The sequence below is a fragment of the Heloderma suspectum genome, chromosome 4 (assembly GCF_057233095.1).
Source record: "Heloderma suspectum isolate Gila_16-S chromosome 4, 16-S_ref, whole genome shotgun sequence".
Lineage (NCBI taxonomy): Eukaryota > Metazoa > Chordata > Lepidosauria > Squamata > Helodermatidae > Heloderma > Heloderma suspectum.
The window spans coordinates 13,715,810-13,743,439 of NC_139461.1; the positions used below are offsets into that span (position 1 = coordinate 13,715,810).

Below are 27,630 nucleotides of genomic sequence, written 5' to 3' on the forward strand. Positions count from 1 at the left end.
CAAGTCCACAGAATCTGCATGATTCAAAAAAAGCCGATATGCTGCAGAATCCACAGTTCAGATTCGTAGAAATCCATTGCAGGTTTCTCTGACCTCTCTAGGCATGAAAGAGCATGAAGGGATCACTAAGGAACATATCCCAGCAGAAACTGAAATTGGCTCGCCAGGTTCCAAATGAAAGTTCTCCATTATTTGGAGTTCTCATAGTATATGCTATCTCCTCTTCGCCCACCAGCCTTCCACCCCAGAATACATTGCTCCCCTCCCAACATCTTCCTCCTTGAAACACTGGATGTGCACATTCCTAGAAAGTGTGGCTCTCTTCAGAGATCACATTTCAGTCAGTCAGTGCTTCCTGAATACTCATATGACCACCCCATGTGATGCACCTTGGCAGGGTTACATGACCATTCCAGCAGGTGCCTCTCAGGTTGGAATGCTATTTTCCCTCAGGAGAAGATGTTTAAAAAAGTGCTGTTACAAGCATGAAAAGAGGTTTTCTAAAGTAGTAAGAACCTTAGAAAAGCTCTTTTCTGGCTGCAAGGACTGGAAAGCTGAAAGGACTGGAAAAAAGTCACTCAAGTGCTCAGAGGTGATCTCAGTTTGAATAAAAAAGTTAGCTGGATAGCTATTCAAGCTCAGTACACACATGAGTATTATGAACTGAGTAGATTTGACGTAAGAGCAATCTGATTTCGAGTTTCACTGGCGTCACTTGGCTGTGTAGGATCGACAAAGAATCTTGCCTCTTGGCAGAAGTTTTGGTTCTGTTTATCACCTGTGGAGCTTATCATCGCATATATTGGACATCCTGTCTCATCTTCATGACAACCTTGCAAGGCAGGATAGGTTGAAAGAGAGTGATTGAACGAAAGTCAATCAGCTTTATGTTTGGGCAGGGATTCAAACACTTGCCCCCACAGCCCGAGACCAACATCCTATCTATTAAACCACACTTTTAATGTGCTTCCATTTACAGGACTCATTCTAACTCTGTGTGTGCATGCATGTGTGTATATATATATATATATATATATTCTTACAAATGAATGCTTCATTCCCCCCTGTCCCACCCTGCCCTAAAGCTCCAGTCTTATCAGTAACTCATAAAAAGCATGCATACAATAATAAAAGGATTTGCATATACATCAGGGAGGGAGAAAAGATTGATAATAAATCAGTGTCACACAACCAGGGAGTTAATGCAATACAGAGCACTGGGTTAAAAATACTTTGTGCTCAAAAGATCCTACTGAGGCATCCTCTCCCTGCCCTCTGTATTATTTAAATTGACAGGAGCAACTGTTTAAGTACCTTTTGCCATTATCAGGCACTAGTTCCTGCTATGCTATGCACAGAAAGCGAAGTACGTATAAATTCAGTGGACTGGATTGCATCTTCTTATTTCAAATGGGGAATGAATTAGTAGAATACAGAGCATCACCAGCAGAGACTCTTTCCCATTCAGTAGCGAGGGGCGGGGGGAAAGGATCAATGAACATAATCCAATTGTCATCCATCCATGAGATGATTTTGTGATTTATATTCAAATTGTGCTTTTAATTTCACATGGCCCTGCTAAATCAGAACAGATCAAGTCTCTGTGTGCCTCATGGGACCAGAGTGAAAACATTATTATCCTGAATTCCTTGTTTGATTGGACTAGGGATGGCGTGGGTGCCCGAATCCATCCGGAAATCTGGAGGAAGCCCCCCTGCCCGCCCCCCTGAGCCCTGCTCGCCCCCTGCCTGTACTTGCTGAGTGGCCTGCACTCATCTCGGTGGCCTCATCAAGCTCTGTGGTTGCCATTCTTGAAAAATAAAATGGCTATCTCAAAAATGCGCATATGTGCCTATGCGCAAAATGCGTATTTTGTAAATGCGCATGTTTGCATATGCAAAATGCACATTTTATGAATGCACATGTTTGTGTATGCGTGAAACGCTCATTTTCCGGAAATGCACATTTTTGTAGGGTTGGCGGAGAAATCTGCCACGGACTCCAATGAGGCTGGATTCTTTAGAGTCCAGCACCCTGGAGTCCGTAGCGGAACAGACTGCTCCCCCCCGCCACCCCATGAACTAAAGTCGGGACGGACTCTACCTGCTGCCGGCTGGTCCAGGTCCATCCGCTGCCATCCATCCACTGCCCCGGACTGCGGACGCAAATGGCGTCCGGCGTAGCTGACGCCATTTGCGTCCCTACTTTTTTCTGTGATGGGCTATGTAGCCTATCACGGCAAAGAGCAGGGACACAAATGGTGTAGCGGACGCCATTTGCATCGCTACTGTTTTCGGTGATAGGCTTTTCTGTGATAGGTTTCTTGCTACTCTTTTTGGTGATAGGTAAAAAATTACGTAGCCTATCACTGAAAACAGCAGGGACTCAACTGGCGTTGGCTATGCCGGATGCCATTTCAATCCACAGCCCGGCAGTGGACAGAAGTCTGGCTGTGGGCGGGCCTGGCCAGTGGCTCCGTGGACTCGCCGCAGAGCGGAACTGGCCAGGGAGGATCCTGGGGGGGAGGGACAGATCGCCTCCCCTCCCAGCAGACCCTGGAGCAGACTGGTAAGTGGGGTTCTTACACACCTACATTTTTGCGATTGCCATTTTATTATTTTTTTAAATGGCAACCACGGAGCTCATTGAGGCTGCTGGGATGAGTGTGGGCTGGTCACCAAGCATGGGCAGGGGGTGAGTGGGGGCAGGGGACAGGCAAGTGGGGGCAGGAGTTGGGTGGGCACTCAAAGAACCTGGACAGGGGTGAGTTCCCACATCCCTAGATTGGACTGCCTTTAGAACAGAGGTGGAGAACCTCAAGTCCAGGGGCCATATTTGACCCTCCTGGGGAGCCAATCTGGCCATGTGGGTTTCTGCAGCAGCCACACCTCTTCCCTTGGCCCCATCCCATTTCAACCATCACTGCTGGTCTGGTGTTTTCCCAGTTTTGTGCACTTTTCCCTATCCTAAAAGGTTTAGATACCTCTCCCAAGGCAGGAAGAGCTTTCAGGTGGTATTTTGGTTTTTTAGGCTCTACCCCTTTGCCTTCAGCCCTGCCCACCACTGGAATGTGGCCCCCACATTCCAGTTCTCCAAAATGGAACGTGGCCCTTGGGCTGAAAGCGGTTCAATGCCCTGTAGAGGAAAATGCACTGGAAGATGATTATATCTCGAGGAATTAGGGTGATGTGGCCAGTCTATTCCTTCCATGTCTGCATCTCCTGAATGGTCTTAAGAAGCAGGCCCCCTTAAGGATTGTCAAGCCTCCTGGCCTGACTTGTGCTTTTGTCTTTCAAGGTTAGCCACTTGCTTAGAAAGACGCAACCTTGGAATAAGGGAGGATCTCTGCATTTATTATGCTGGCCGCTGTCCACTTGTCTCTAGCTTATTTGTTGGGTGGTACAGGAATCAGGAGACCTAAAAATCAGACCAACACAACAGATGATAGGCTGCTCTCCCAAACTGCATGTAGCCAAAGGAGATCTTAGGTATATAAGTCCCCAAGGTGTTGTTGCCCAGGCTAAGCTTGGGCAGGGCACAGACCTGGACCATGGAGGTGCTGCATGCTGGCCATTCACCTGGTGTCTCTCTGTTGCCATTTAACTGGAGCTCCTGACAACAGAAAGGAGAAGACAGCTATCTTGCTCTGCACTGGTATTGTATTTGATCATTTTTGCCTGCTCTTCAATAAACTCCTTAAAATTCCGTCCATGTGCGTGTTGCTTCTGAACCCTAAAAAAGAACCTTTGCCTCTTGGCAAAACATGCCCCTGCTTTACAGTTAGGTGAAACTGCATATTCAGCTGTGTCTTGAAGGAAATGTTTAGTCCTGCAATCAATCTGGGGCAACTCAACCTGGGGGAACTCAGCAGATTTCGGTCCAATTCATACTTTCTGGGCATGGGAGGCTCTTCACAATGGATTCTTCCCACACTGCTCTGAATCATCTGGATACAGGAACCACATGGCCAAGGCCAGTTGTCACAGTCATAGTGGTATATATTTGTGTACCATTTTTCCATAGAAGTTGAGTTCCACGGGGTCTCCAACAAAGCAAGATAAAAACCAACAGCAATACAAACAAGAAATCACTTCCCATCATATCACCATATAAAAGGCAATTAAATAATAATTTAATAATACTAATAATAATTAAATAGAAGTTTGAATATATGTCAAATCAAGGCTTTTTGCATTTCATGATATTTAACTTCATTTCTTACTTCTTTTCCCTGCTTAGGGGTAGTAGGATTGGTTTGCCTCACTCCTTTTTCTTTTGCAACCTGTTTTTCTTTTGGTTTGAATGGGAAAAGTGCATATTTCTCTGCAAATTTTTTAAAAGTACACACTTTCCTCCCACCGACTAAAGTTTGAAAATGCATATTTTAAAAGAATGTACATTTTACAGTGCATGTTATTAAAAAAATTACACATTTTTGAATGTGATCATAAACTCGGGAATGTGTGAGCATTTTTAAAAAATGTACTCCCATTTGCATTCATGTTTGGGGTTGCGAATGGGGCAAGTTCTGGTGATTTGTGAACTGGAACAGAATTCTTGTACATCCCTACCCTGTCTACACTTGTGTGTGCATGTGTACACAAACTTGTCAACTGAGAATATAGTCACAAAAGCTCACTCCATTGTAAATTTTTTTTGTGTTTACACTGGTGTAGGACTCTTTTGGTTTTGCTACGATCAACCATCTCATAGTCACCTGTAAAAGTAATTTTGGAATGTGAATTATAACATCCATTTTCTTGGAGGGATTTTTTATTCTGTATGTAGTATTGTTTAAATCACACACACACACACACACACGGAGGATAATTCTCGGGAAATTTTTTGCAAATTCCTGAGTTTGCATTCATGTTTAAAGCACACATGTGTGCATGTCTGAAAACACACATTTCCTTCTCCAAACCACATTTTCATTCTTTAGCTTATGTGGGGAAAAGGCACATTTGGGGTCTGTGCTTGGAAAAGTGCCATTTTTCATGTTCAAAAATGGGCAGTTTTCTTGTTCAGAAAGAAAAAAATGCTCACATTCGAGAGCAAGAATGAGGCTAGATGAGCTTCATGGTAGAAAATGGAGAACCTTGACTAGCTTGAACATTGCTCATTCACCCATCCCTACTGAAAATAAAAGGCTAATGTTCCAAAAGTGGCAAGTAATGAGAACCACAAAACAGCTAGAGAAATAAATAAAAGAACATAAGGTAATGCCTCTTTAGAAGAGGAGATTTTGATATGGTAGCATTTTGGTACCATCAATTTTACTTCTGGAAAGATCCGTACAAGCAGCCAGTCAATGGAACAACTTGCCTTGAGAAGTTATGGAAGTACTGATAGTGGAGACTTCAAAAAAGGCAGAGGGAGAGAGATTTCAGGGACATCTGTCAGAAGGCCAGTTCATGTAACAGCCCTGAAAAGTGTGTGAGCAGATCTTATTTGTGATTTATTCCTTTTGAAGTAGCACGCAGAGTAGGCATCTTGCATTCATGGATCTTGTCCATTAGGAGGCCTGTAGGTTTCTGCTGACCATTAGTGGCATTCAAATATCATCATGGAGCTCACTGACAAGAGATTTTCACTTGAGCCCTCGTCCATGCATTGCATTTACAGCTGGAGGAGGCAGCAAGACAAGGGGCCCACTAGAACGTAAGAACATAAGTAGAGCCAGGATATGGATCAGACCAAGGGTCCATCTAGTCCAGCATTCTGTTCGCACAGCGGCCAACCAGCTTCTCATGGAAAACTCACGAACAGGACATGAGTGCAGTAGCACCCTCCTGCCCATCTTTCCCAGCAACTGGTGTACATAGGCATACTGTCTCTGATGCTGGAGGTAGCCTATAGTCATACTCTTGATGTAGGGCTAGCTCTGTTCTTGCTGCCAAAATGTGCTCCGGCTTCCCCCATGAAATTGCCCACAACCCACACAGTTAAGCTTAGAAGAAAAGCTTCCATTAGCAGGAACGTAGGTTTTGTCTTAAGCTTCATTGCCATGCAATGGGGCGGGGGGCACAGCACATGTAGAGGGGACAGTTAACCTTTCCCAGTTGGGATCCCCCTGGAAATTCCCCTATGCATGCCAATGAAGCTCAGTAACAAACTTGCGTTTGGCCATTTCTGTTCTCCGTGCAGACATTGAATTAGTTCGCTTCCCCCATGCTGTTGGAAAGCTGTTGGGCAGAACTGGAAGGCTGAGCACCAATCCAAGCATGACATTCCTGCATTTCCTACTACTCCTGGGTGCTGTTCCATATGTTTCCTCGTTCCCTCCATCTGTCTTTACATCTGCAAACCTGAGAGGCCACTGGAGTATTCTGGGCAAAGTGGTGTGCAGCTGTCTACACAGGGAGAAGAAGAAGCCAGGCACTTTAGCAAAAGCCTGTCAAGTGGAAAAGATTCTGGCCAAGAGCATGTGATCAGTGTTCTCAGACATAGATTGTCTGGAAGTGGAAAGACTGGCGGAGGAAACCAGCTGGTCAATCTCCCCATAAAAAACAAGCATTTCATTTGGTCCCCCCCCCACATCTTTGTGGAAACTCTCCTTCCAAAAAGTAATTGAGAAGTTTCTGAGAAAACAAGAGCCAACAAACAAAAGGCTGGACAGTAAACCATCAACAACTTGAGAGATTCTCCAGCTATTTAAATCATTCTATCTACTTGTAACACATAGCACAAAAAATGCCATGTGTCCTTTCTCCAATCTAGCAATCCATTGCAGCTCAAACACCCTCTCAGAGGACAGTCACCGAATGTTCGGGCACCCCTGTACAACTCTTTGGGCTACGCTTGTTAAAGAACAAAAAAAGAGAAGCATGCTAATCACAAAGCGAAGTGACGAAGTCACAACCGTGCTGGTTCTTTGTGTGCTTTGCCGCCAGGCAAAGCACATAGTAAATAGGCACCGTGTGACTTCATCACTTTGTTTTCTTTTCCAGGTTTATTAAGCCCACATAAATTGCCCCAAACATAAATTTCTCATGACACATTAGATGCAAAAATGACTGAGTGACTACAGAAGCTTGACTATACTTCTGAAGGCTGCAGGTTAAGGTTTCACCTAGTTTTGCACTGGATGGCCATTGCCCACCTGAGTATAAATACTCAGTAGCCTGACCCACTGTGTTCTGGAAGGCTGAAAGGGACAGCCAGAGCAGACCCTCAGAGCATCCTCCATATGCTGATCTTGAGTCCTGTCAAAATCAATGGAGTTCTGTTTCAAAGCCTTTTGGTTGATCACTCCTTGAAACCGATCTCCATATTTTATGGTCACAAAAGGCTATCCTCTCTCTCTCTCTCTCTCTCTCTCAATCATCTGGCATGTCATGAGTAGGAGTTGTTTTGTGGTCACCTGACATTCTCAGACCTGGTTTGCACAACCACCACAGCTTAAACAGCCCTCAAATTACCCATACACTATTGTTGGATTATTTGAGGGTTGTTTCCCTCTCCAACAAGCTTGGAGTTCAGACAACACAACTAGCTGCACCAGGGCAAGTAATTAGGCAAATGGCGCCTGGCACATACCATGGCTTAAACAAGCCACTGTCGCTTGTTGAAACTATGGTGACTGTGCAAACCAGGCCTCAGTGTAGTACTGTATTGGCCCTCCTGGCTTGCCATACCAGGAAGTACAACTCTCCGGCACTGTATTCTCAGTTTCTAGTTCGAGTGTTTCCAGCAGTCAGCTGGCTGCAGACATTGTCTCTCTAAGCCTCATGTATTAAATAAAGTTGCCAATTAGCAATGCACCTTCTGTGTGGCCTCCTCTTTATGAGATATCATACTCTGAATGTCAGGCATGCATTACAGTTTTAAGGCAAGGCTGAGCAGAGGAACAAAAACACATAGACCATCCAGGCACGATGGTAGAGTGAGTCTGACAGACACTAAGGAGTAGCTGAGGTTTCTCTGTTGCAACAGCCAGCCCTGGGGGTTATATACGTATAATGAAAGAGGAGGCAATTGGTTCCTCCTGATCCCTGACTCCCCTTCTCACCGGCAGTCCTGGTTGTGCAGCCAATAAGAAGCCAGTACATGCTCTTTTGTTTGCGCCTCATGCTACCTGGCACTAGGGATGTATGAGAAATTTGTTTCAATTCATTTTTTATCAGCATCTGCCCAGTTTGCACTTTCTGGACTGAGCACGGACTCAACTGCGATCTGTGGTTGAAGGCTGTACATTTCCGAACTTGCAAAATGATTTGTGGACCAATGCATTCGACAGGATGGGTATGGTTGAGATATGCGCATGAAAAAAAAAGTACTTTTGGAAAATGTGCACAAATATGCTTTGATCAGTGAGAGAAAAATGTATACTTTCCAAATATGCTCACAATCGATGTGTACATTTGGAAAAATACACATGAAAATATACACACATTTTCCTGCAAAAAGAGTCGGAACGAGCTTCGAGATGGAATTCAGAGAATTTTTGTGAGCTTGAGGTTTGCTGATTCACACATCCCTGAGGGACACTGAGGACAATGGAAAATAGATTTGGGGCTTGGGACTTGTGGACCTAGTCCTAGCAATGCCGCTGAATGAACTGAAGGGCTTCTGTAAAAGTCCCATTCACCTCAACTGAGCTTGTGTGGCAATGTTCATGTATTGCTGATTCTGAATGCCTGCCCAGAAGAGCTTTTGCATTATCTTCATTAAGATCATGCTTGTCATAGCTTCATTTATATCTACACAGAACAGGGAGAATGTACTTTTAACTCAAATTTCAGACAAACTGATATTTAGGCAATAATCCCAGAGTGATAAGTTATTATATTCCTACTTATTCATCATGAGAGAGACCAATGGGAGTAGATGCCTCTGTAATAAATCATTCACTAATCAGGCAAGGCAACTAAATAAGTTTTAGAGGCTCACAATACTTTTAAATGATAATCCATCATCCTCTGGCTTCCTCTGGAAGAAGATCTCACAGCACTTTGGGATGTGAAAGAATACCTACTTGGGCTGCTCTGAGATTAATATTTATTGAAGTTTGATTTAGAGGTAGAAATAAGGAGCCCTTCTCTTCAAATATGCAGCTCTATTGGTTGGTTATAATTCATAACATTCCCAAATCTTTAAGAAAAGAACTCAATACCTTAGGCTGAGGTTGGGCAAACAGTTTCAGGAACAAGAGCCCACTCTCTCATGAGACTGGTGATCCCCTGATGAAGCTGTCTAGGGGCACAATCCCATGCATGTTTAGACAGAAAAAAGTCCTATGACTCCCAGCATTCCCCAGCCAGTCCTGCCTCTCTGGGAAGCCCATTCCACAACTTGGGTGCCGCAACAGAAAAGGCCATGCCTGGAATTCTTTGTCTTTATCAAAAAGACAAGGAGAGATAACTTCTTGGTACAGATAAATATTTTTTCATTTAGCTCAAGACATGACAAATAAGATCTCCTTCAGGGTTACCACTGATCTCATTAATCTCATTCTCCAGTGGTTCTATTTCTTCAGCTGTGCCTCTAAAGAAGTTCTTGTTTGAAATGGGGATGGCAAGACATTTGGCTGGCCTGGTTCACACTCAAAAGCCAGCCGGCAGAGAGCTGGCAGAGAGCCATGGAGCACTCTGACAACAGTTTGCAATGGAGATGATCTAGGAGCCAGTCTCTGTGGGCTCTGTAGTTCTTGGCCCTGAAGTGGTGGTCCTAGAGGAACTCCAGGAAGTGAGAAGACACCGAAAGTTTAGGAGAGAAGGAGGTGAGCTGACAGGGATGGTGGAGTCTCTAGGAGTGGGAGTGGGAAGTTATGATGTGGAAAGCAGCAACAACAGTGGCCACCTCAGCAGAGTCATTAGGAGTGGCTTTCTGAGCCATTGCCAAGCTGGTTTTGTTGGTGGCAATTTTAGTGGGTTTTAGTGGGAGCCCCCACACAAGGCTTGGGGAGACTCCTGTGGCCCACAGGCCATGGCTTGTGCATCCATGCAATATGCGAACCGAAATTCAGTTTTCCTTTGAAATTCACCCTTTTTCAAATTCTGCAGGGCTGTAGTCATTCTCAGCCCCAGCTTATATAATACTCGAGCAGATGTGCCAGCTGAGGAGATAGACTTGCTTTCCATGCTTTACTTACTTCCAGACTCAGCTACCGCAACTCTCTCTCTCTATGGGCTGCCAAAACAGCTTGGAAACTTCCATTGGTCCAAAATGAGGCAGCCAAACTTGTGCCTGGTGCCCGTCAATCAGATCACCTAACTCCAATTCTGTATCTACTTCATTGGCTGCCTATTTGGGTCCGGGCTCAATTTAAAGTGCTCTTTCAGGTCTTTAAACCCTTAAATAGTGGGGGCTGCCTAGAAGCTCTTTGGAGAAATTAAGATGGTGGGTGTGACCACAGCTTCCTCCAAAGCACACTAGGGTGTCCATAGCTGAGAAATCCAGTTTTTTTTTTAGCTTGACAGAGTTCTGTGGTGTGTATGATGCAATTTGTGCCTGTGAGCCAAGCTGCAAAATCCAGGAACTTTTTTGCACTGTTTTTTGGGGGAAAGGTTCCACAATTTGCCTGAATTATTTGACCATAATTTGTGTAATTTGCACAAATTTGGCTGTAATTTGCACAAATTTGGCCTTAATTTGCACAAATTGCAGAATTCCCCCCCCCATGCAAAATGCCTGAAAAATCCACGAACTGGCTCAACTCACTGCATATTGAGTTGGGCACCACAGTGGGAACCAGAACAAAGTCCAGGGGGGTTGAACCTAGGAAAACCTGTCTAACATTATCCCCGAAATGGATTTCTCCAACATCTCTACAGCACACCTGACCTTTCCTGAAAATTAAAAGAAAACTACTACTGCATGTTAAGAGAAAGGAGAGAGAAAGGGGGGGGGGAGGGAGAAAGTGTGCTCTGTGTGTGTCCTTGCCTGAAAAGTTAAAAAAAGAGAGGTGTGTGTGTGTGTGTGTGCTGACTCTAACTGGATTTGTGGGTCCTCCAGGCTGCAAGGCTCTGTGTCCAGTCGTCTGGCCTTAAATAAACTAGGGCCTAGTTATCTTAAGAACCATCTCCTCCCATCTAGATAAACTTTAGAGCCCTTGCTCTATGTGCCATCATCTTTGGCCATTAGGCAAGTGAATATGACAGACAGGGCCTTCTGTCTCTGTGTGGATATCCATGAGGCTCCATTTCTGGCTTTCTTCCTCTCTAAGCTAACAGCTTTTCTCTTTCGACAGGCTTTTAATGTTTTACTGTTGCCTGTTTTTGTACTATATTTTGGATTGCTGCTTCTGATGGCTTACTTACAATGTTCAGTTGTAAGGTAAGAAGCTGGGGTTCTCTTTGGGAAAGAATAAGATAAGATGTCAGAAGGAGATGATGCTATATATCTGAAGTACAATTAACATGGTGTTTCTTCTCATTTGTGCTTCAAAGGCAGAGGCTGTTCAGAAGCAATCTCACACACAGTGAAACTCAGTGAATGAATTGCTGCTCCTTAACCCCATGAGAAAGGCGGTCCCTTTTCTTCCTTGGGATGTTCACCTCCCTGTTACTGACAAGCTTGTTTAAAAAGAAATCAGTGCAATCTGGCTGTGAAACTGGCTCCAGATTATTGCTCATATAGGAGACCTTATTTCTGCAATTGAATCTCCAGTCTTGTAAAAACCTTCAAAACTGCAAAGTATACTTAATATAGCATATCTGTGCTGTAGTACTGAAGTGAATTTGTTCTCAGTAATTTTGCCCTGGTGATGCTAAATATACTCCATATCATATATATTTAATAGTGGTCAGATGCTGAGTTATGATGGCTGTATGTAATAGCCACTATATGTGGTGTTAATCTGATTTTAGGATGTTGTAATGCACAGAATAATTTATTTCTTGTTTTAATATTTGTACTGTATATTTTTAATATCTTGGATGCCACCCATAAAACATCAGTTATCGGGCAGTTTAAAAGAATGATAGATAGACAGTTAGATAGGTAGATAGATAAATATGTAGCCGAAACTGAGAAACAAGAGGGAGATACCAGCATACTTGAAGGAAGGCAGGAAGTAGGAAAAACTCCTAAGGGAAATCACCCCTCCATCAAAAAGCCCAAACTGAAGACCAAGCACCTTCAGTAGAACATACTGAATGTCTGTTTCATCATTGTATGGAATAAGTACCCCCAATCTTGATGAACCAAGTGGAAGTTTTTCTTGAGTATTGTCCATTCCGTACTAGATGGATGAATTTGTTTGAATCCAGAGATGCGATTGCAAGTAAGATCCTGACATTATAAAGGGAACATCTCAAGCGTGGTTGCTTCCAGTTGACAGGGACAAAAAGATTATAAGGTGGTAAGACATTCTGTGCATTAAAGTTTTTCTTGGTGCCCAGTTATTCTCTGTGATACAACCTCCCTCCCTCCCTCCCTCCCTCCCTGAAAAGCAACCCTTCTCTTGACTATTTTCTCACTTTTTTTTTTTGCCTTACTACCCCTCGTGGCGCAGAGTGGTAGGCAGCAGTATTGCAACCGAAACTCTCCCCATGACCTGAGTTCGATCCCAGCGGAAGCCGGGTCTCGGGTAGCCGGCTCAGGTCGACTCAGCCCTCCATCCTTCCGAGGTCGGTAAAATGAGTACCCAGCATGCTGGGGGAAAGGTAGTCATGACTGGGGAAGGCAATGGCAAACCACCCCGCTATAGTATGCCATGAAAACGCCAGCGCAGGCATCCCTCTAGGGGTCGGTAATGACCTGGTGCTTGCACAGGATGAACCTTTCCTTTCTACCCCTTGCTTCTGTCTGATGTTTGTAACTTGTTGCCTCTTCCTTTCCACTCCCCTTTAGAATATCCATCATTTTCAAACTACATAGAAATGCCTGACTCTGTCTTGGAAATATTTGCAAGCTTTTCCAAGTAGAAAATAGACTTTTTCAAGGGGTGGGCAAGTTCCCTGGAGCTCAAACTTGACTGGTATGGAGATAAACTGAGTTGTTCCCCAAAAGTCAGAAATAGCTTGGCTTATTTTCCGAGCCAATTAACTTTGGAAATTGCCCATCCTCTCCCTCCATCTCACCTCAACGGTTCCCAAGAACCCTCCGTGCTATCTCCAGAATATCTTAACCCCCTGAATTCCAATGATAATCACCCTTGGACATGCTACAACTCCTAGAGGCCCCCAAAATGGCAGGGAGGAAAGGAAGGCAGAGATCCAATCTCCCTCCTTCTTGATTCTCTGATCATGGCTGGCTCACTGCCACTGTTGTTCCTGCCACACTACCCATTAAGTGAGTTTTGCAGATCAGGGAGCATAAGACAACCTTGCCAAAGGCTAATGGAACACTGGCTAACGGCTCGGTCGGAAATTTCAGGATGATGTGAAGTCTTTGCCCCACCCATTTGGAAGCTAGAGAAAGCTTCACTCTAATAGACTCTGCCTGGGATTAGGTGCTCACTCTTGGATGGAAAAGCTCTTTTTAATCCCGATCAGAGAATATGATGGAGGAGATCCGTCAATTCTGAAGAGGAACACCAGTTTGGATTAGATAAAGGTAGGGCATTTTCTGCATATTCTTAAAGTATTTGTCCTCCATGGTGCTGCCCTTCTCCCTTCATTCACATGTTTCCTAGTCAAAGGCACCCTTCCTGAGAAGTCTTTGGCTTAACCACTTCAGCAAAATGAAGTTTAAGTCTAACCATCTCAAGTGGCTTTGCCCTTGACCCTTTGCCACCCTTGTCTGCACCAAGGTAGCCTAAAGCTGGTGCTACGAAATGGTGCATTTGGAAACTTGTGTGCATGATGCATAACCTCATGTTTTGTCTAATTTATACTGCCATTTTGCTTTCTTTTGGTGTCTCTTTCCTCTAAACATGAGAAGGATTTAAACCTGCCAGGGGCCCTAAATCCCCACCCTCTAATAACTGCTGAGAATCTTATTCTACAACTCCCCTGGCTTTTGAGATGTTACTAGGCATTTTGTCACACTTGCAAGCCTATCTGGGCAACCATGAGAGCTAGAAAGATGAGTTTTGTGGATTCATGAAAGCTGAGATTCTTAAGACGGTGATTTCTGCAGCCAGCCAAGTACCAAGACATATGTCGGAAAGCAAACAGATGCAGAAGGGGGCCTACTTTACTCGTGAGGCTCCCCTCGCAGTTTAGAACCCAGCACAATCAGGATTCCTAAGTGTGTGAGGAGGCTCCCCAGCTCAGCTGGCTCTGTCCTGCAGACAGTTGCCTTTCAAGGCATGGAGGGTGCTGGAGATGGTGGACACAATGGAGGGGGCGGAGCTGAATAGCCCAACCCTGCTCTCTCCATTATTGTGTGAAGAGAAGAATGTCTGAATAGTGCTACTGATCTGGTCTTGGACTGATTGTTTAATTCAGGAGCGTTGATTCTCTTTTAGCCCAAAGGCCAACTCTCAGTTTGGAGAAGCTCTCAGGGCAACATTCCTGTCACAGCCGGGGCAAGAAATACTGGCATATTTTAGCTTACAACTCTTAAAGGTAGTAGCTAAGCTGTAGGAGAGGCACTTTGACCATTTAGAATTGGGGAAATAGTCAGCAGACCAGCAAAAGAAAGCCAGTGTGGTGTAGTGGCAAGAGCGTTGGACTGGGAGCTGGGAGATCCGGGTTCTAGTCCCCACTTGGCCATGGAAGCTCACTGGGTGACTTTGGGCCAGTCACAGACTTTCAGCCCAACCCACCTCACAGGGTTGTTGTTGTGAGGATAAAATGGAAAGGAGGAGGATTATGTATGCTGCCTTGGGTTCCTTAAGGGGGGAAAAGGGTGTGATAGAAATAAATAAATAAATAAATAAATAATAAAAATGTCCATCTGGGGAACGCTGGAGGGCTGGAATGGGATCCTGGATTTGGCCCACCAGCCTGAGGTTCAGCGCCTCTTGTTTAATTGATTACATTTGACGAAACAGACTAAACTAAAATGAATAAATTATATCCTGCTTTCCAGTCAAGATTGGCAAACTAAGCCAAGGGTGCGACAGTATAAGGGCCAAACTAGTCTTTACTTTGGAGTTTATTTATTTTTTTACATTCCCATACCACCCAATAGCAGAAGCTCTCTGGGCAGTTTGCAACCATTAAAACCATGAAACACAGTACAATATAATATAAATATCTAAAAGTACAATATAAAATAAAAATAAAAAACCAAAATAAAACCTAGCAGTAGTGCAAAGATTTAAAATACAGTAACAGATTTAAAACAACAGAAACTGAAAGACTAAAATGTCAGGGAAAATAAGAAGGTGCCCCAAATACCAGAATTTAGGTGCAGCCCTGCCTCTCTGGGAAGATCATTCCACAACTAGGGCGCCACAACAGAAAAGGACATGAATGGAAAAACTGTTTTTTCTTTATGAAAAAGAAAGGGAGAGGTAACTTCTAGGTATGGAGAAAAGCTCTTTATTTGGTCCAACACATAACAAATAGGATCTCCTCCCGGGTTACCACTGATCTCAGTAATCTCACTCTCCAGTGGCTCTGCTTGTTCAGCCGTCCCCTGGAGAAGTTCCTGTTTGAATTAGGGATGGCAAGACATTCATTTGGTTCACATTTTAATGTGAACTTACTTAGTTTTGCATTTTTGACTCAATTCGCCAAGGGTGCACAACTTCTCAGGGCGAGGGGCCACATTAGGTATAGGGTGATCTATTGGGGCCGCAGGAGGGCAGGGGTGGTGGCTGGAGCCAAAAGGGAGCATGGCCAGAGTCAAACGTGTCCTTCATCTGGACTTCTATCATTATGCCTGGATTTTACAGCAGCCCACCCAGGATCCACCCTGTCTTTTATTTTTCTTTGATTTAGGGAGCAATCCTATGCCCCCAGCTAGTGTCGGGGGGGGGGGAATAGGTTAGTTTGGTTTCCTGGCTCTGACCTTGGAGCCAGGAAATCATGCTCCCCACCCCCTCCCACTTGTAGCTGGTGCAGAGAGAACCAGGCTGGCTACCTCTCTGTGCACAGAACATGGAGTGCAGAGATGGGGAAAAGGGGGCGTTCCTTGGGGCAGGTTGGGGAGGAGATGAGGGCTGCTGCAGTATGACTGATCCTATGGCCGCCCCAGACTCCCTCCCTCCCTCCCCTTCTGAGGTGCTGCTGCTAGATGGGTGAAATCGCCCATCTAGCAGAACTGCAGGGTGGTTGGGGCATAGAGGCAAAGATCACTGCTGCTGTCCTCCCACCCTGCATTGGACACCCAGCAGCCTCCAAGTTCAGAGGCTGCTGGGTATCCACATAGGACTGTGCCTTTATAGTTCATTTCCCCCTTCATTTCAATTGTATTTCCTCTCAGCTGCCCCATCACTGTGGGTTGTGCATCCCACATCCCTGAAATGTGCAAACCAAAAATCAGTTCTTCGGAATTTGTCCTTCTTTGAAGTTTGCAATGGAGTTATCCAATCAAGAGATGGGTTGGGTACAAAAATGTGTATATGGGAAGCCAATTTGGATTAAGGCTATGACATGATGGGAAGAGGGTTTAAAGCTTTGCTCGGTTATTTAACCCTCCCATAGCTTTTATTCGCCACAGAGCAGAAATTTCCAGGCACACCTTTATGTTTTCCCTTCTGTGGCTAATACCAAGTTGCGGGGGGGGGGGGGTGTGAGGCAATTTTAGTCAAGGAAGTGACAGAAGGGCAAAGAATTAACTCTAGGGATGGGTACAAATTTTGTTTCAATTTGGTTTCAATAAGAATGTACCTAAATTCACTGAGTTAGTCATATCCAGGAGAGAAAGAACTTGAGATTTTAAAATGAAAAATCAAATGTGAGGGAAAGTGAAGCTGACAGATTCGCCCATTCCGAATTTACTTTCTCTCTGCCGCATCACAAATTCAGTTCAAATGAGGCTTTGTTCTAAACACAACAAAAGAAAACAAAGCCAACAGCAGGAGTGGAGAGCCATTTTCCCTTTGAGGGCCACATTCTCTCAGGCAAAACCTGTCAGTGCTGCATGCTAGTGGTATTCTAGGGTGAAGCCAAAAGTGGGCAAGGCTTCAGCATTCTCCACATACCCTCTCTTTTACACACTCACTCACACCCATCCACCCTTTGTTAAAAAACAACAAACCTTTGGCACCAATGGGTGGAGAAATAGGTATTGTTGAGCAAGAGGTTGGGCATGAGGAGGGGAGGCAACTGGGGAAAGGAGAAGGAGAAAGAGAGAGAAATATATCCACCCCCTCTTCTCCTTTCTCTCTCTCGCTGTATGGCACCCCAGCTGTAGAATGAGCTGAGCTCCCTAGAGAGGTTTGCCTGGCACCTACGTTGTACTCCTATTCATGCTAGGTGAAGACCTTTTTATTCTCCCAGGCATTTTAGCACTCTAGTCTTTTAGCTCTGCTGTTTTACATCTGTATTTTAAACCCCTGTATTGCTGCTGTTTTATTCTGGTTGTACTTTTATAAAAATAAATACATTGTAGTATAAAATTCTACTTTTATGTTGTAGTTTTAAGCTTTCGTATTTTATATTGTGTTACGTTGTACTTTGTAGTTGCAACTTTTGTGAACTGCCCAGAGACCTTTGGATATTGGGCAGTATAGAAATAAATAAATAAATAAATAAACAAACAAATAAATATATTTCCTTCTCTCGTTCTCCCCTTTTCCTCTCTCTTGTTCTCCCTTTCCCTCTCCCAGTTGCCTCCCCTTCTCAAGCCCAACCTCTTGCTCAGCAGTACCTTTTTCTCCTCCCATTGGTACCAATGGGATTTTTTAAAAATGAAGCTTTATAGACAGGTCGGGGGCAACATAGTTTGGGGTTGGGGGGAGAAAGCCTGACTACCACTCAGAGCCATGGGCCACTGCTTCCCCTCCCATGCTTCAGTGCAGGGGTGCACAGCCTCTTCGTGCCTCCAGGGCCACACGTGAGGCTGGTTGGGGACTGAGGCCCCCCCACACACCAGCAATCCTGATAGAGATTGCTCTGTCCTCACTGCTAGCAGTCTATGCAAATCTCTGAGGGAGGGAGCGGAGAGTGCAGGCAGTGGGGAATTTGGCAATGGGGAAAACTAAGTGGTGGGGATGGGATCAGGACATGCTTGAGGCCCTAGTAAAAGCCTTGGGGGGCTTCATGTGGCTGCAGGTTATGTACCCCAGTTTTAGTGGAATTGGGTCAGCATAGACAGGGAGCTCGTAGCAGTGACTCAGTACTCCAGTCAGATCTCTCCCCACATGATAGTCAAGACTCTCTTATTAATTCAGTAGGTTGGGGCAGCTACTAATTTGCTCAGATATTTTAAGGTAGCTTTAGTCACTGTGGTAAAGCTGCGTCAACCCAACCCCTTTAAATTGGCTTATGTAGTGACCGCTGGGGTGCCGTGTTAAAGTTGATAGGTAAGTACTCTGAAGGACCTTCAGCTATCTAAGTAAACCTGCATCAATGTTGCTTCCAACCAGCCTGAGAAAGTAACCTTTCTGTATACAGATAGCTGTTCTTCACAGATACCTATTATTTTTCTTTTCAGGAATGCATGAAAGCACACAACAGAATAATTTAGCTTGAGTATCACACCCTCTAACAGCAAACTCAAGTGGTTAGTGTGAACAAGACCATAACCAAAATGGGACCACTGAGAAACAAGAGTGAAGTATCAGCAAAATCCCAAGGTTTCCAGAAATAAAATTAAAATTATTTAGGAAAAAAGCCCCCCCCCCATACAGCCCAATGAGGACTATGCAGCAGAGGCTGGTGGCTCCAGTGTCAGTGGGTTGGAGAATCTGCTGTGAGTTTCAGTCCAAACTAGTCAGAACTCTAAAGGAGCTCTCCAAGGAGCTATTCCAGCCTCCACTGGGACTCAGCATGCTCAGTGGCCACAGAATGCTGTCGAGGAGGGAATGGGAAAATTGTGGAGGGAGCAGGCATTCCCCACAGTGTAATATTTTATTGCAGGTCCTATAAATGAAACTTTTCCGCAAAATATCACACATCTCTGCCTGTGTCTCTGCAAGTCCCGTTGTCCTTGTAGTAGCCTGTCCAGCTGTAAGATATGAATGTCTGGTGAGACCTTGGAGAACTTGCCATTTCATTTTCCATTAAATGTATTAATACCATAATTTCAAGTTGGTTCAATGCATAAGCCAAGCAACACCAGGCTGAACACTTCTGCTGCATTGGTATTTCTCCTGCTCAGCAGCAGTAACTGAATCTACCTTTGTTTTCTCCCCTCTCTCTTAGGAGAAGTGTCTATGCTAGAAGAGTAGACAAGAAGCCCCAAAGCAGAGAATGAGCATCATATCAAATACAAGCCCAACATCACTGTCCTCTCTGGATGCTGGACCAGTATCTGCAGTGGGCATGAACACCGACCCTATTTATGAGCCAGATTCTTCCTCTTCTTCTTCAGATTATTTATTACTCGTTACCAATATTTTTATTTTTGTTATCTCCTGTTTTGGAATTGTGGTGAATGTGATTGTCATCTGGGGTCTTGGCTTCAGCGCTAAGGTGTATCCTTTTACCATCTACATCCTGAATTTGGCAATCGCTGATGTTGGGCTCCTCATATCCAGAGTCATATCTTTCCTCTTCCTAATTTTCACAAAAGAGGCGGTTCCTCTTGGAAGTGCACACTTCCAGTTCTTCCTATTCATGTGCATTGTTGGCCAGAGCCTTCTGACAGCCATCAGCATCGACAGGTGCTTGACTCTCTTTTTCCCAGTTTGGCAGCGATACCACCAGCCGGCACACTTGTCTGTCATTGTGTGTGTGGTGATATGGATCCTCTCCTTTCTGTTCTCTGCTCTTCACTTAATCCGCTTCAGTTCTGGGGAGACTCAAAATACTGGCATAGTGTTGTACCCACTGAAGATGTCTACTCTAATTTGCCTCCCACTCATGACTATTTGCTCTACGATCCTGGTTATCAAAGTCTGCTTCAAGACACAACCATCTCAACGGGGTGCGCTTTTAACGGCTATGACAATTACTCTCCTGTTCTCTCTTCTCTTCGTTTTCCCTTTGAATGTCATTTGCATGATCAGAATGCTTGAGGACATACCTCCCTATGTACTGGAACTGGGCTGCTTAGGTGCGTGTCTAAACAGCAGTGTTAACCCACTGATTTATTTCCTGGTTGGCAGAAAGAAGAGGGGTCAATCTAGGCAGAGGATGGATGTTACACTCCAGAGTGTTTTCAAGGAGGGTGAGGACTATAGAGAAGAAATGGAACTGGAGCCCCCAGTTCAAAACCAGTTATAATGCTTTCATATGGATCATTTTATGAATTGTATTGATCTTCTGCACCATTTTCTGCTCTGCAGTATCTTTTTTGAGATTCAGCAACCAGATCTGTACACAGTGTTCCAAGCGTAGTAACACTGCAGATTTGTACAGAGGAGTAATCATATTTAGTCCAGGAACTGCCATAGAGCCCTGTGAAAAAAATAGACATGCAGAGAATCTTGAACTTTGTAGGCTCATTTAGGAAAACATTTAATGTGGGTAGACATGCCCATTCTGTCGCATGAATTCCATAGCTGCCATTTTCCAAGATGGCTGAGACACACATGTGGATATTTGATCATTTATGAACAAATTCATGTAGAAATTTCATTTTGGTGGGAAAAGACAGGGTTTTCTTCCTGCAAAGATGGATAGAAGAAATATTGCTAGTGGCTATCAATAGTTTTTCTATGCATCTTTAACACCACCACCCCACTCCTGGCAGCTACAGAATTCATGCAACAGAATGGATAGAATGGATGTACCAACCCAAGTTGAATTGTTTCTACTACATCACCCTGGAACACATACGCACTTCAAGATTCTTAGTCAGTCACTGCCAGCACAATTCCCATCAGTGCATATGTGAAGTTAGGATTTTTTGCCACAGCATGAATCACTTTACACTTACTTGTGCAGCTGCTGTGAAAAAGGCAAATTCCATGTTGGGCATAATTAGAAAAGGAATTGAAAATAAAACTGCCAATATCACACCACCCTTACCCAAGTCTATGGTGTAACCACAGTTAGAATACTTTGCACAGTTCTGATCACCGCACCTAAGAAAGGATATAGTAGAGTTGGAAAAAGTGCAGAAAAGGACAGCCGAAATGATCAGGGGGGCAAAGCCTACGCAGAAAGGTTACGAAGTCTGTGACTGTTTAGCTTAGAAAAAAAGGCAAGTATGGGGAGACATGATAGAGGTGTACAAATATTCACAGTGTGGATAAACTGGATAAAACCTTTCCCTCTCCTAGAATGCTAGAACCCAGTGGGGTCATCCCATGAAGCTGAATAGTGGGAGAATCAGGAAAGATAAAAAGAGGTGCTTCTTCACACAGCACTTATTTAAACTGTGGAATTTGCCACCATAAATTGTAGCGATGGCCAATTTGGATGTCTTTAAAAGAAGATTAGACAAATCCATGGTAGGGATGTTGGAGAATTTCACCATGGATTCCAGGAAGGCCAAATGCCAGCACATTTGGCCCCCTGGAATCCATGGCGGAACGAAGCCACCCATCCCACCACGCTGTGAAATGGGCCTGGAATGGAGCCTACCTTTGTTGGCTGTTCAGGTGCTCCTCGAATGGCAACCGTATCTGCGGCGGCCATTCGCCTCCTTTCGAATGGCCGTGATAGGCTACGTAAGTATTTACATAGCCTATCACAGCAAAAGACAGGGGAGCAAATGGCGGCGGCTACAGCGGCTGCCATTTGCTTTCCTGCCTATTGCCGTAATAGGCTATGTATATATTTACGAAGCCTATCACGGCAAAAGACAGGGACACAAATGGCAGCGGCTATGGCGGCCGCCATTTGTGTCCCTGCGCAGCCCAGTGGCTGGATGTCCGGCTGCGGGTGGCCCTGGCTGGCGGCTCTGTGGAGTTGCTGCAGAGTGGAGCTGGCCGAGGAGAATTTCAGGGGGAGAAACGGAGCGCCTCCCCTCCACCATGAATGACCCTGGATGAAATAGTGAGTCAGTTTTGTACATCCCTAATCCATGGAGGTTAAAACTACTAATGGCTACTAGTCATGATAGTTATATGGCACCTCCACTTTCAGGGGCAGTATGCCCATGTACCCTAGTTGCTGGGGAACATGGGTGAAAGAGTGCTGTTGCACTTATGTCTTGCTTGTGGGATTCCCGCAGGTAGGGATGTTGTGGAAGTCTGGGAATGGGGTGGAGTCTGGCAAACATCCTCCCAGTCTGCCTCCCACCCCAGACACCAGTCTGTGGACTCCTGTGCTTGTTCAACTTGGCACGTCCCAAGTCAGGCAAGCTCAGAGATCCTCGCTTACCCGTGAGCTGCCATTTTGCAGAAAACCGCAGGTAAGCTTTTTACGTAAATGGACATTTTGCACAAAATGGTGGCACTAAATAGCACCATTTACACAAAATTGCAGGCGTAAATGGTCTAGGTAGATGGTGGCTTGTGGGTAAGTGGGATGCTGTGCTCCACTCAACGAGTGCCTGTGGACTGTCTGGCGACTTGCAAGTGGCACGTGAGGCAACTGCGGGTGAGTTCGTCCTTCCCAACCCACAGGCAGCTGGTTGGTCACTGTGTGTGGAGCTCTGTGCAGCTGGCCTCTCAAGATTCTCCACTTTATTTATGGGCAGAGAAATTTGGGCAACAATTTCACTGAATTTCACCAGGGGAAGGAGAAATTCTCCACAGCCCCAGGTAGGTCTCCCCATTGGCAGGGCTTGTAGCACAGCTTCTTTCATTTCTGGTAAGGGGTTTTGAATTTTTTGTGCTCCAACAGCATCGGCTGTGTTGGCAAACTGGCCCCCATTTTGCATCCACCACAATGCAGGTGTGAGGGTGCGGGGCAGTGTTATGTCAAGCTCCAGGGCTGAGGTGGAGGTAATGCTCTGCCAAAATCTGTCCTCCAATTTCCAGAAAGTTTTCTTCCCACATGAAAGTAGGGATGTAAGAAGAACTCAACCTAGTTGGGTTTTCTTTGCAGTCGCCGAAGCGGAGTCCCTGCTTGCTTCCCCCCCCCGAACCTGTGCTCGAGCCACCCACGGGTTCGATGAATTCCCCAGCACTCACCGCAAACCCGTTTGGTGAGCACTGCCATTTTGCTTTCTAGGAAAAACAGGAAGTTAAAAAATGCGCATATTCAAGTATGTGCAGTTTGGAGCTGGGAAAGCTAAATAAGTGCAATATTAGAGGGGTTATATCTCTAATATTGCGCTTATTTAGCTTTCCCAGCTCCAAAATGTGCATATTTGAATATGCGCATTTTAAAAACCTCCTGTTTTTTCCTAGAAAGCAAAGGCACAAAACTGGCAGCGCTCACCGAACGGGTTCGTGGTGAGTACTTTGGAGCATGAGAGGGCACGAGCGGGGGGCGAGCAAGGACAGTCTAGGTGGGTGCAGTTTGGGGACTGCGGGCGGGGGTTGCTCGACGAGTTCCCGAACCCCGAACTGCGCTTTCGACATCCCTACATGAAAGGGGCTTCCGTTCGCCTGCCTCATTCTCAGGACAGTCTATAATTTACCTTGAATTTATTTTGGTGGTGTGAGTAGGGATGGACGAAAGACCCTTACCTGGTCCCGCAGCTTTTTTTGAGGAGGAGGTGCTCCGTTTTCCCCCCAGAAATTCTTGGTGGGTGGGGAGGCGCCCCACCCCTCCCCGCCAAAATTCTGGCTGGGGGGGAGGTGCCCCATCCCTCCCCGCCGAAATTCTGGCCGGGGGGGAGCGCCCCGTCTCCCCGGCCGCGAAAGAAAAAAGTAAAGTAAAAACAAACAAACGTGATAGGCTATGTAAAGATTTACATAGCCTATCACGGCTAGATTTTCAAAGTCAGCCGTGATAGGCTACGTAAATCTTTACGTAGCCTATCACGGCTGACTTTGAAAAAGAAAAAAAAAGAGCCCGTACGCAAATGGCGGCGCCCATGGGCGCCACCATTTGCGTTCCTTATTTGGGCGAAAATAAGGGCGTGCTATTTACACGCTCTTTTATTTTCTTTTTCAAAGTCAGCCGTGATAGGCTACGTAAAGATTTACGTAGCCTATCATGGCTGACTTTGAAAATCTAGCCGTGATAGGCTACGTAAATCTTTACGTAGCCTATCAGGTTTTTTTTTTTTACTTTACTTGGAAATGGCGGTGGTGGCAGCCGGTCGGAAGACCGGCTGCCACCGCCGCTGCCGCAATGCCGCCGAACCACCGCCGGGACCCGCTGCTGTAAGGGACATTCGCACAAGGTAAGTCCCATCCTGGGGGGGGGCGGGGGAGTGTCGGAGAATTTCCCCACCAATTTCGGGGGGCATTCGGCCTCCCAGAGATTCGTGGAGAAATTCTCCGACATCCCTAGGTGTGAGCTAACCTAATCACAGCTAGCCACCCAGGTAGGGATGGCGGAGAATTTCTCCCCGAAACTTCGGGAGGCCGAGCGCCAACGTGTTCGGCCCCCCGAACAAGTTTCGGGGAGAAATTCTTCGCACCCTCCCCGCCCCCTGCTCCCCCTCGGGACGGGACTTACCCTTCCCGAATGTCCCTCCCGGCGGCGGGTCCGGCCAGCGGTTCGTCGGGTCTTCGTCCGGGGCGGGAGCGGCAGCCGGTCTTTCGACCGGCTGCTGCCACCGCCATTCCAATAAAAGAAAAAAAAAACGCCCCCGTGATAGGCTACGTGACAATTAACGTAGCCTATCACGGCTAGATTTGCAAAGTCAGCCGTGATAGGCTACGTAAATCGTCACGTAGCCTATCACAGGTGACTTAAAAAAAACAAAAACAAAACGCGTACGGATAATGGTGGCCCCCATAGGGAGCTGCCATTCATGTTCCTTGTTTGGTCACTGTAGTCTACGTAATGATTACGTAGACTACGGCGACCAAATAAGGAACGCGAATGGCGGCTCCCTATGGGGGCCGCCATTTGCGTACACGCTTTTTTTTTTTTTTTTAAGTCACCCGTGATAGGCTATGTGACGATTTACGTAGCCTATCACGGCTGACTTTGCAGATCTAGCCGTGATAGGCTACGTTAATCGTCACGTAGCCTATCACGGGGGCGTTTTTTTTTTTAACTTTTAATTTCGTGGCCGGGCGAGGCGAGGCGCCTCCTCCCCGGCCTGAATTTCGGCCGGGCGAGGCGGGAAGCCTCCCCCCCGGCCTGAATTTCGGCCAGGCGAGGCGGGAAGCCTCCCCCCCCGGCCTGAACTTCGCGGGGAGAGCAGCGAAGCGCCTCCCCCCACCGCGAAAAGCTGCGAGACCAGGTTAGTGACTTTCGTGCACCCCTACACCCAGGCTGCCTGCACTTCCTGATCTGAAAAGCCCTAAGGGAGGAATTAGCTCATGATGGGCTTCTATTGAAGTGTAGGTTCCTGAGGAGGTGACAGGCGGCCAGAGAGACAATTGCACAATGAAAGATGGGACACTTGTGCTCATTCCTCGGCCACCTCCTAAGTAAGGTAAGCCCAAGAAACCCAAACCCAGCACTTGAGAATTCCTCCGAAATTTCTTCAGTATTGAATTTATTTTCGAAAGCAATTTCTCTTCTATGAAATTGAATGAGACTGTTTGAAAAAATGGTGGGAGAAATTTTTGGCATAGCACTGGTGTGAACAGAATGCGGGACTAGATATACCCTTGGCCTGATTCAGCATGGACTTTCTTATATTCTTATGTACTAACACTATGCCACATTTTGAATTCTATTGCTCATTTACTCAGTTTGGAGAGTTCCTTTTGGAATCTTTGCAACTGTTTTTTCTTTTACTGCCCTGACTCATTTGGTGTCCTCGGAGCCAAGAGCCCTGTGGCACTCTGAAGGGTTGCACATTTATTGTGGCATAATCCCTTTTCACAAAAAACGAAATGAAAAGACACCAAAAATATACAGAATACATGAGTCAATAAGGATGGCAGGGGAGTCTGAAAAGGGGGAGGAGTCTGACAGATTCCCCCCATCCAGCCTCCTGGATCCCGCTTGCTGAGCCCTGGGGCACTGACGGCCCCAGCCTCAGAGCTCGCCAAGTGGCTGGGAGCACTGCGGTACCCCAGCACTTTCGCCCCTGGCTCCTTGGGAGGATGCCAAGGCGAGAGCGCTGGGGGCTGGCCACACCAAGACCTGTCCTGCCTCCGCCAGCTGTCAAAGGCTTCCCTAATAGGTTGCATGGCGAGGAAGGGCCTTGGTGCAGCCAACCCCCAGTCCTCTCTCCCTGGCCTCAAGAGGAGGCCAGGGGGAGAGTGCTGGGGCTGGCTGTGCTGAGGCCCTTCTTCCCCATGCCGGCTGTTAGGGAAGTCCTTGACAGCCAGCGTGGGGAGAAAGGGCCTCTGCGGCACCCCAGCGCTCACATCCTGGCTTCCTCCTGAGGAGGCCAGGGTGAGAGCGTTGGGGGCTGGCCACGCCAGGGACTGAAGCCCAGGTGGCTCAGCAGGCAGGGTGAAAGAAGGTTTGCAGAGCAGGTCTGGGCCGTGCAAACTGGGGGGGGGGGCAGCTCATCAAGCTTTCCCCACCCTGGAATGGGAGGGGTCCGTCCATCACTATGAGTCAAATAGGGATGTCAGAGAATTCCGCCACAGATCTCAGTGAGGCTGAATGCCAGTTAGGCCCCCCGAAATCCATGGTGGAACGAAGCCCCCCCGCCCCCACCCCGCAAAATGGGCCCGGAACGGAGCACCTACCTGGTGCCGTCCGCGCTGACTTGCGAATTCGCTTCTTCCATTTGCGTCCCTGTGGAAGCCGTGATAGGCTAAGTAAGTATTTACATAGCCTATCATGGCTTAACTAAGGGAACGCAAATGGCGGCAGCTACGGCAGCTGCCATTTGCAATCCCCTTTTTTTTGCCGTTTTAGCCTACATAAATATTTATGTAGGCTATTACGGCAAAAAAAAAAGGGGAACGCAAATGGCGGCCGCTGTAGCCGCCACCATTTGCATCCACAGTTTTTTTTTTTGCCTTGATAGGCTACATAAATATTTACGTAGCCTTTCACGGCAAAATACAGGGACGCAAATGGCAGCAGCTACGGCAGCCGCCATTTGCATCCCTGCAGGCTGCCCAGCGGCCGGATGTCCGGCTGCGGGTGGCCCCGGCCGGTGGCTCCGCCGAATCTCCGTGGAGCGGAGCCGGCCGGAGAGAATTTCAGGGGGAGGGACGGAGCGCCTCCCCCCTACTGCGAATGTCACCCTTTGAAAAGGTAAGCGACTTTCTTACATCCCTAGAGTCAAACAAGTGACGTGAATGAGGTTCGAACCCTTGAGATCAAAAAGCCCACTGATACAAATAATTCACAATACATTGGTTCCTCTTTAATTAAAGTGCCACAATAAAGTGCCTTTGGCCACACTCCTCTTTGCCCTGCATGCACAGAACAGCAGGCAGAACACACCCCAAAGGAGGAGACAAGGCTGGATGGTAGAAAAAGCAGTGAGTGCCTGGGTTTGCCTCTTCTCTCCCCCCCCCTCAACATTTGTATCATGCAGCCTGATGAAGAGTTCTGGTGGGCTAGAAAGCTTGAACACTATTTTGTGACATTTGGGTTGGTCCTAATACAGCTGTTGCCCAGCTGTGGATTCTCTAATACTATTTATATGTACCTTCACAAAGCTGTAGGAAAACCATCATAATCATTATCATCATCATCTCAGTATGATATTGCACCAGTCAACACACCTTTATATTCTCACCTTGGGCCTTACAATGCTAGCCTTGTATTTGATGCCAAATGTCTTGCCAAAGAGATATGTATC

The 27,630-nt window shown here is 46.2% G+C and overlaps 1 protein-coding gene across 1 annotated transcript; it reads left to right on the top strand.

The window, feature by feature from the left end:
• The first annotated feature begins 19,268 nt into the window (after positions 1-19,268).
• LOC146346540 (mas-related G-protein coupled receptor member H-like) lies at positions 19,269-26,248 on the top strand. The gene is made up of 4 exons (XM_084851413.1): positions 19,269-20,115; positions 22,683-22,783; positions 23,192-23,292; positions 26,173-26,248. The coding sequence occupies exons 1-4, from the start codon at positions 19,269-19,271 to the stop codon at positions 26,246-26,248; spliced, it is 1,125 nt and encodes a 374-aa protein (XP_084707539.1).
• Positions 26,249-27,630: the final 1,382 nt, after the last annotated feature.

What these genes read in the sequence shown, in the direction of transcription:
- LOC146346540 (XM_084851413.1), top strand. Translation starts at nt 19,269, where the DNA reads ATGAACACCGACCCTATTTATGAGCCAGATTCTTCCTCTTCTTCTTCA. An exon ending in GCTCCAGGGCTGAGGTGGAG is followed by an intron (nt 22,784 to 23,191) that starts GTAATGCTCTGC and finishes GTTTTTTCCTAG; the next exon opens with AAAGCAAAGGCACAAAACTG. An exon ending in GGCGAGCAAGGACAGTCTAG is followed by an intron (nt 23,293 to 26,172) that starts GTGGGTGCAGTT and finishes GCCGGCTGTTAG; the next exon opens with GGAAGTCCTTGACAGCCAGC.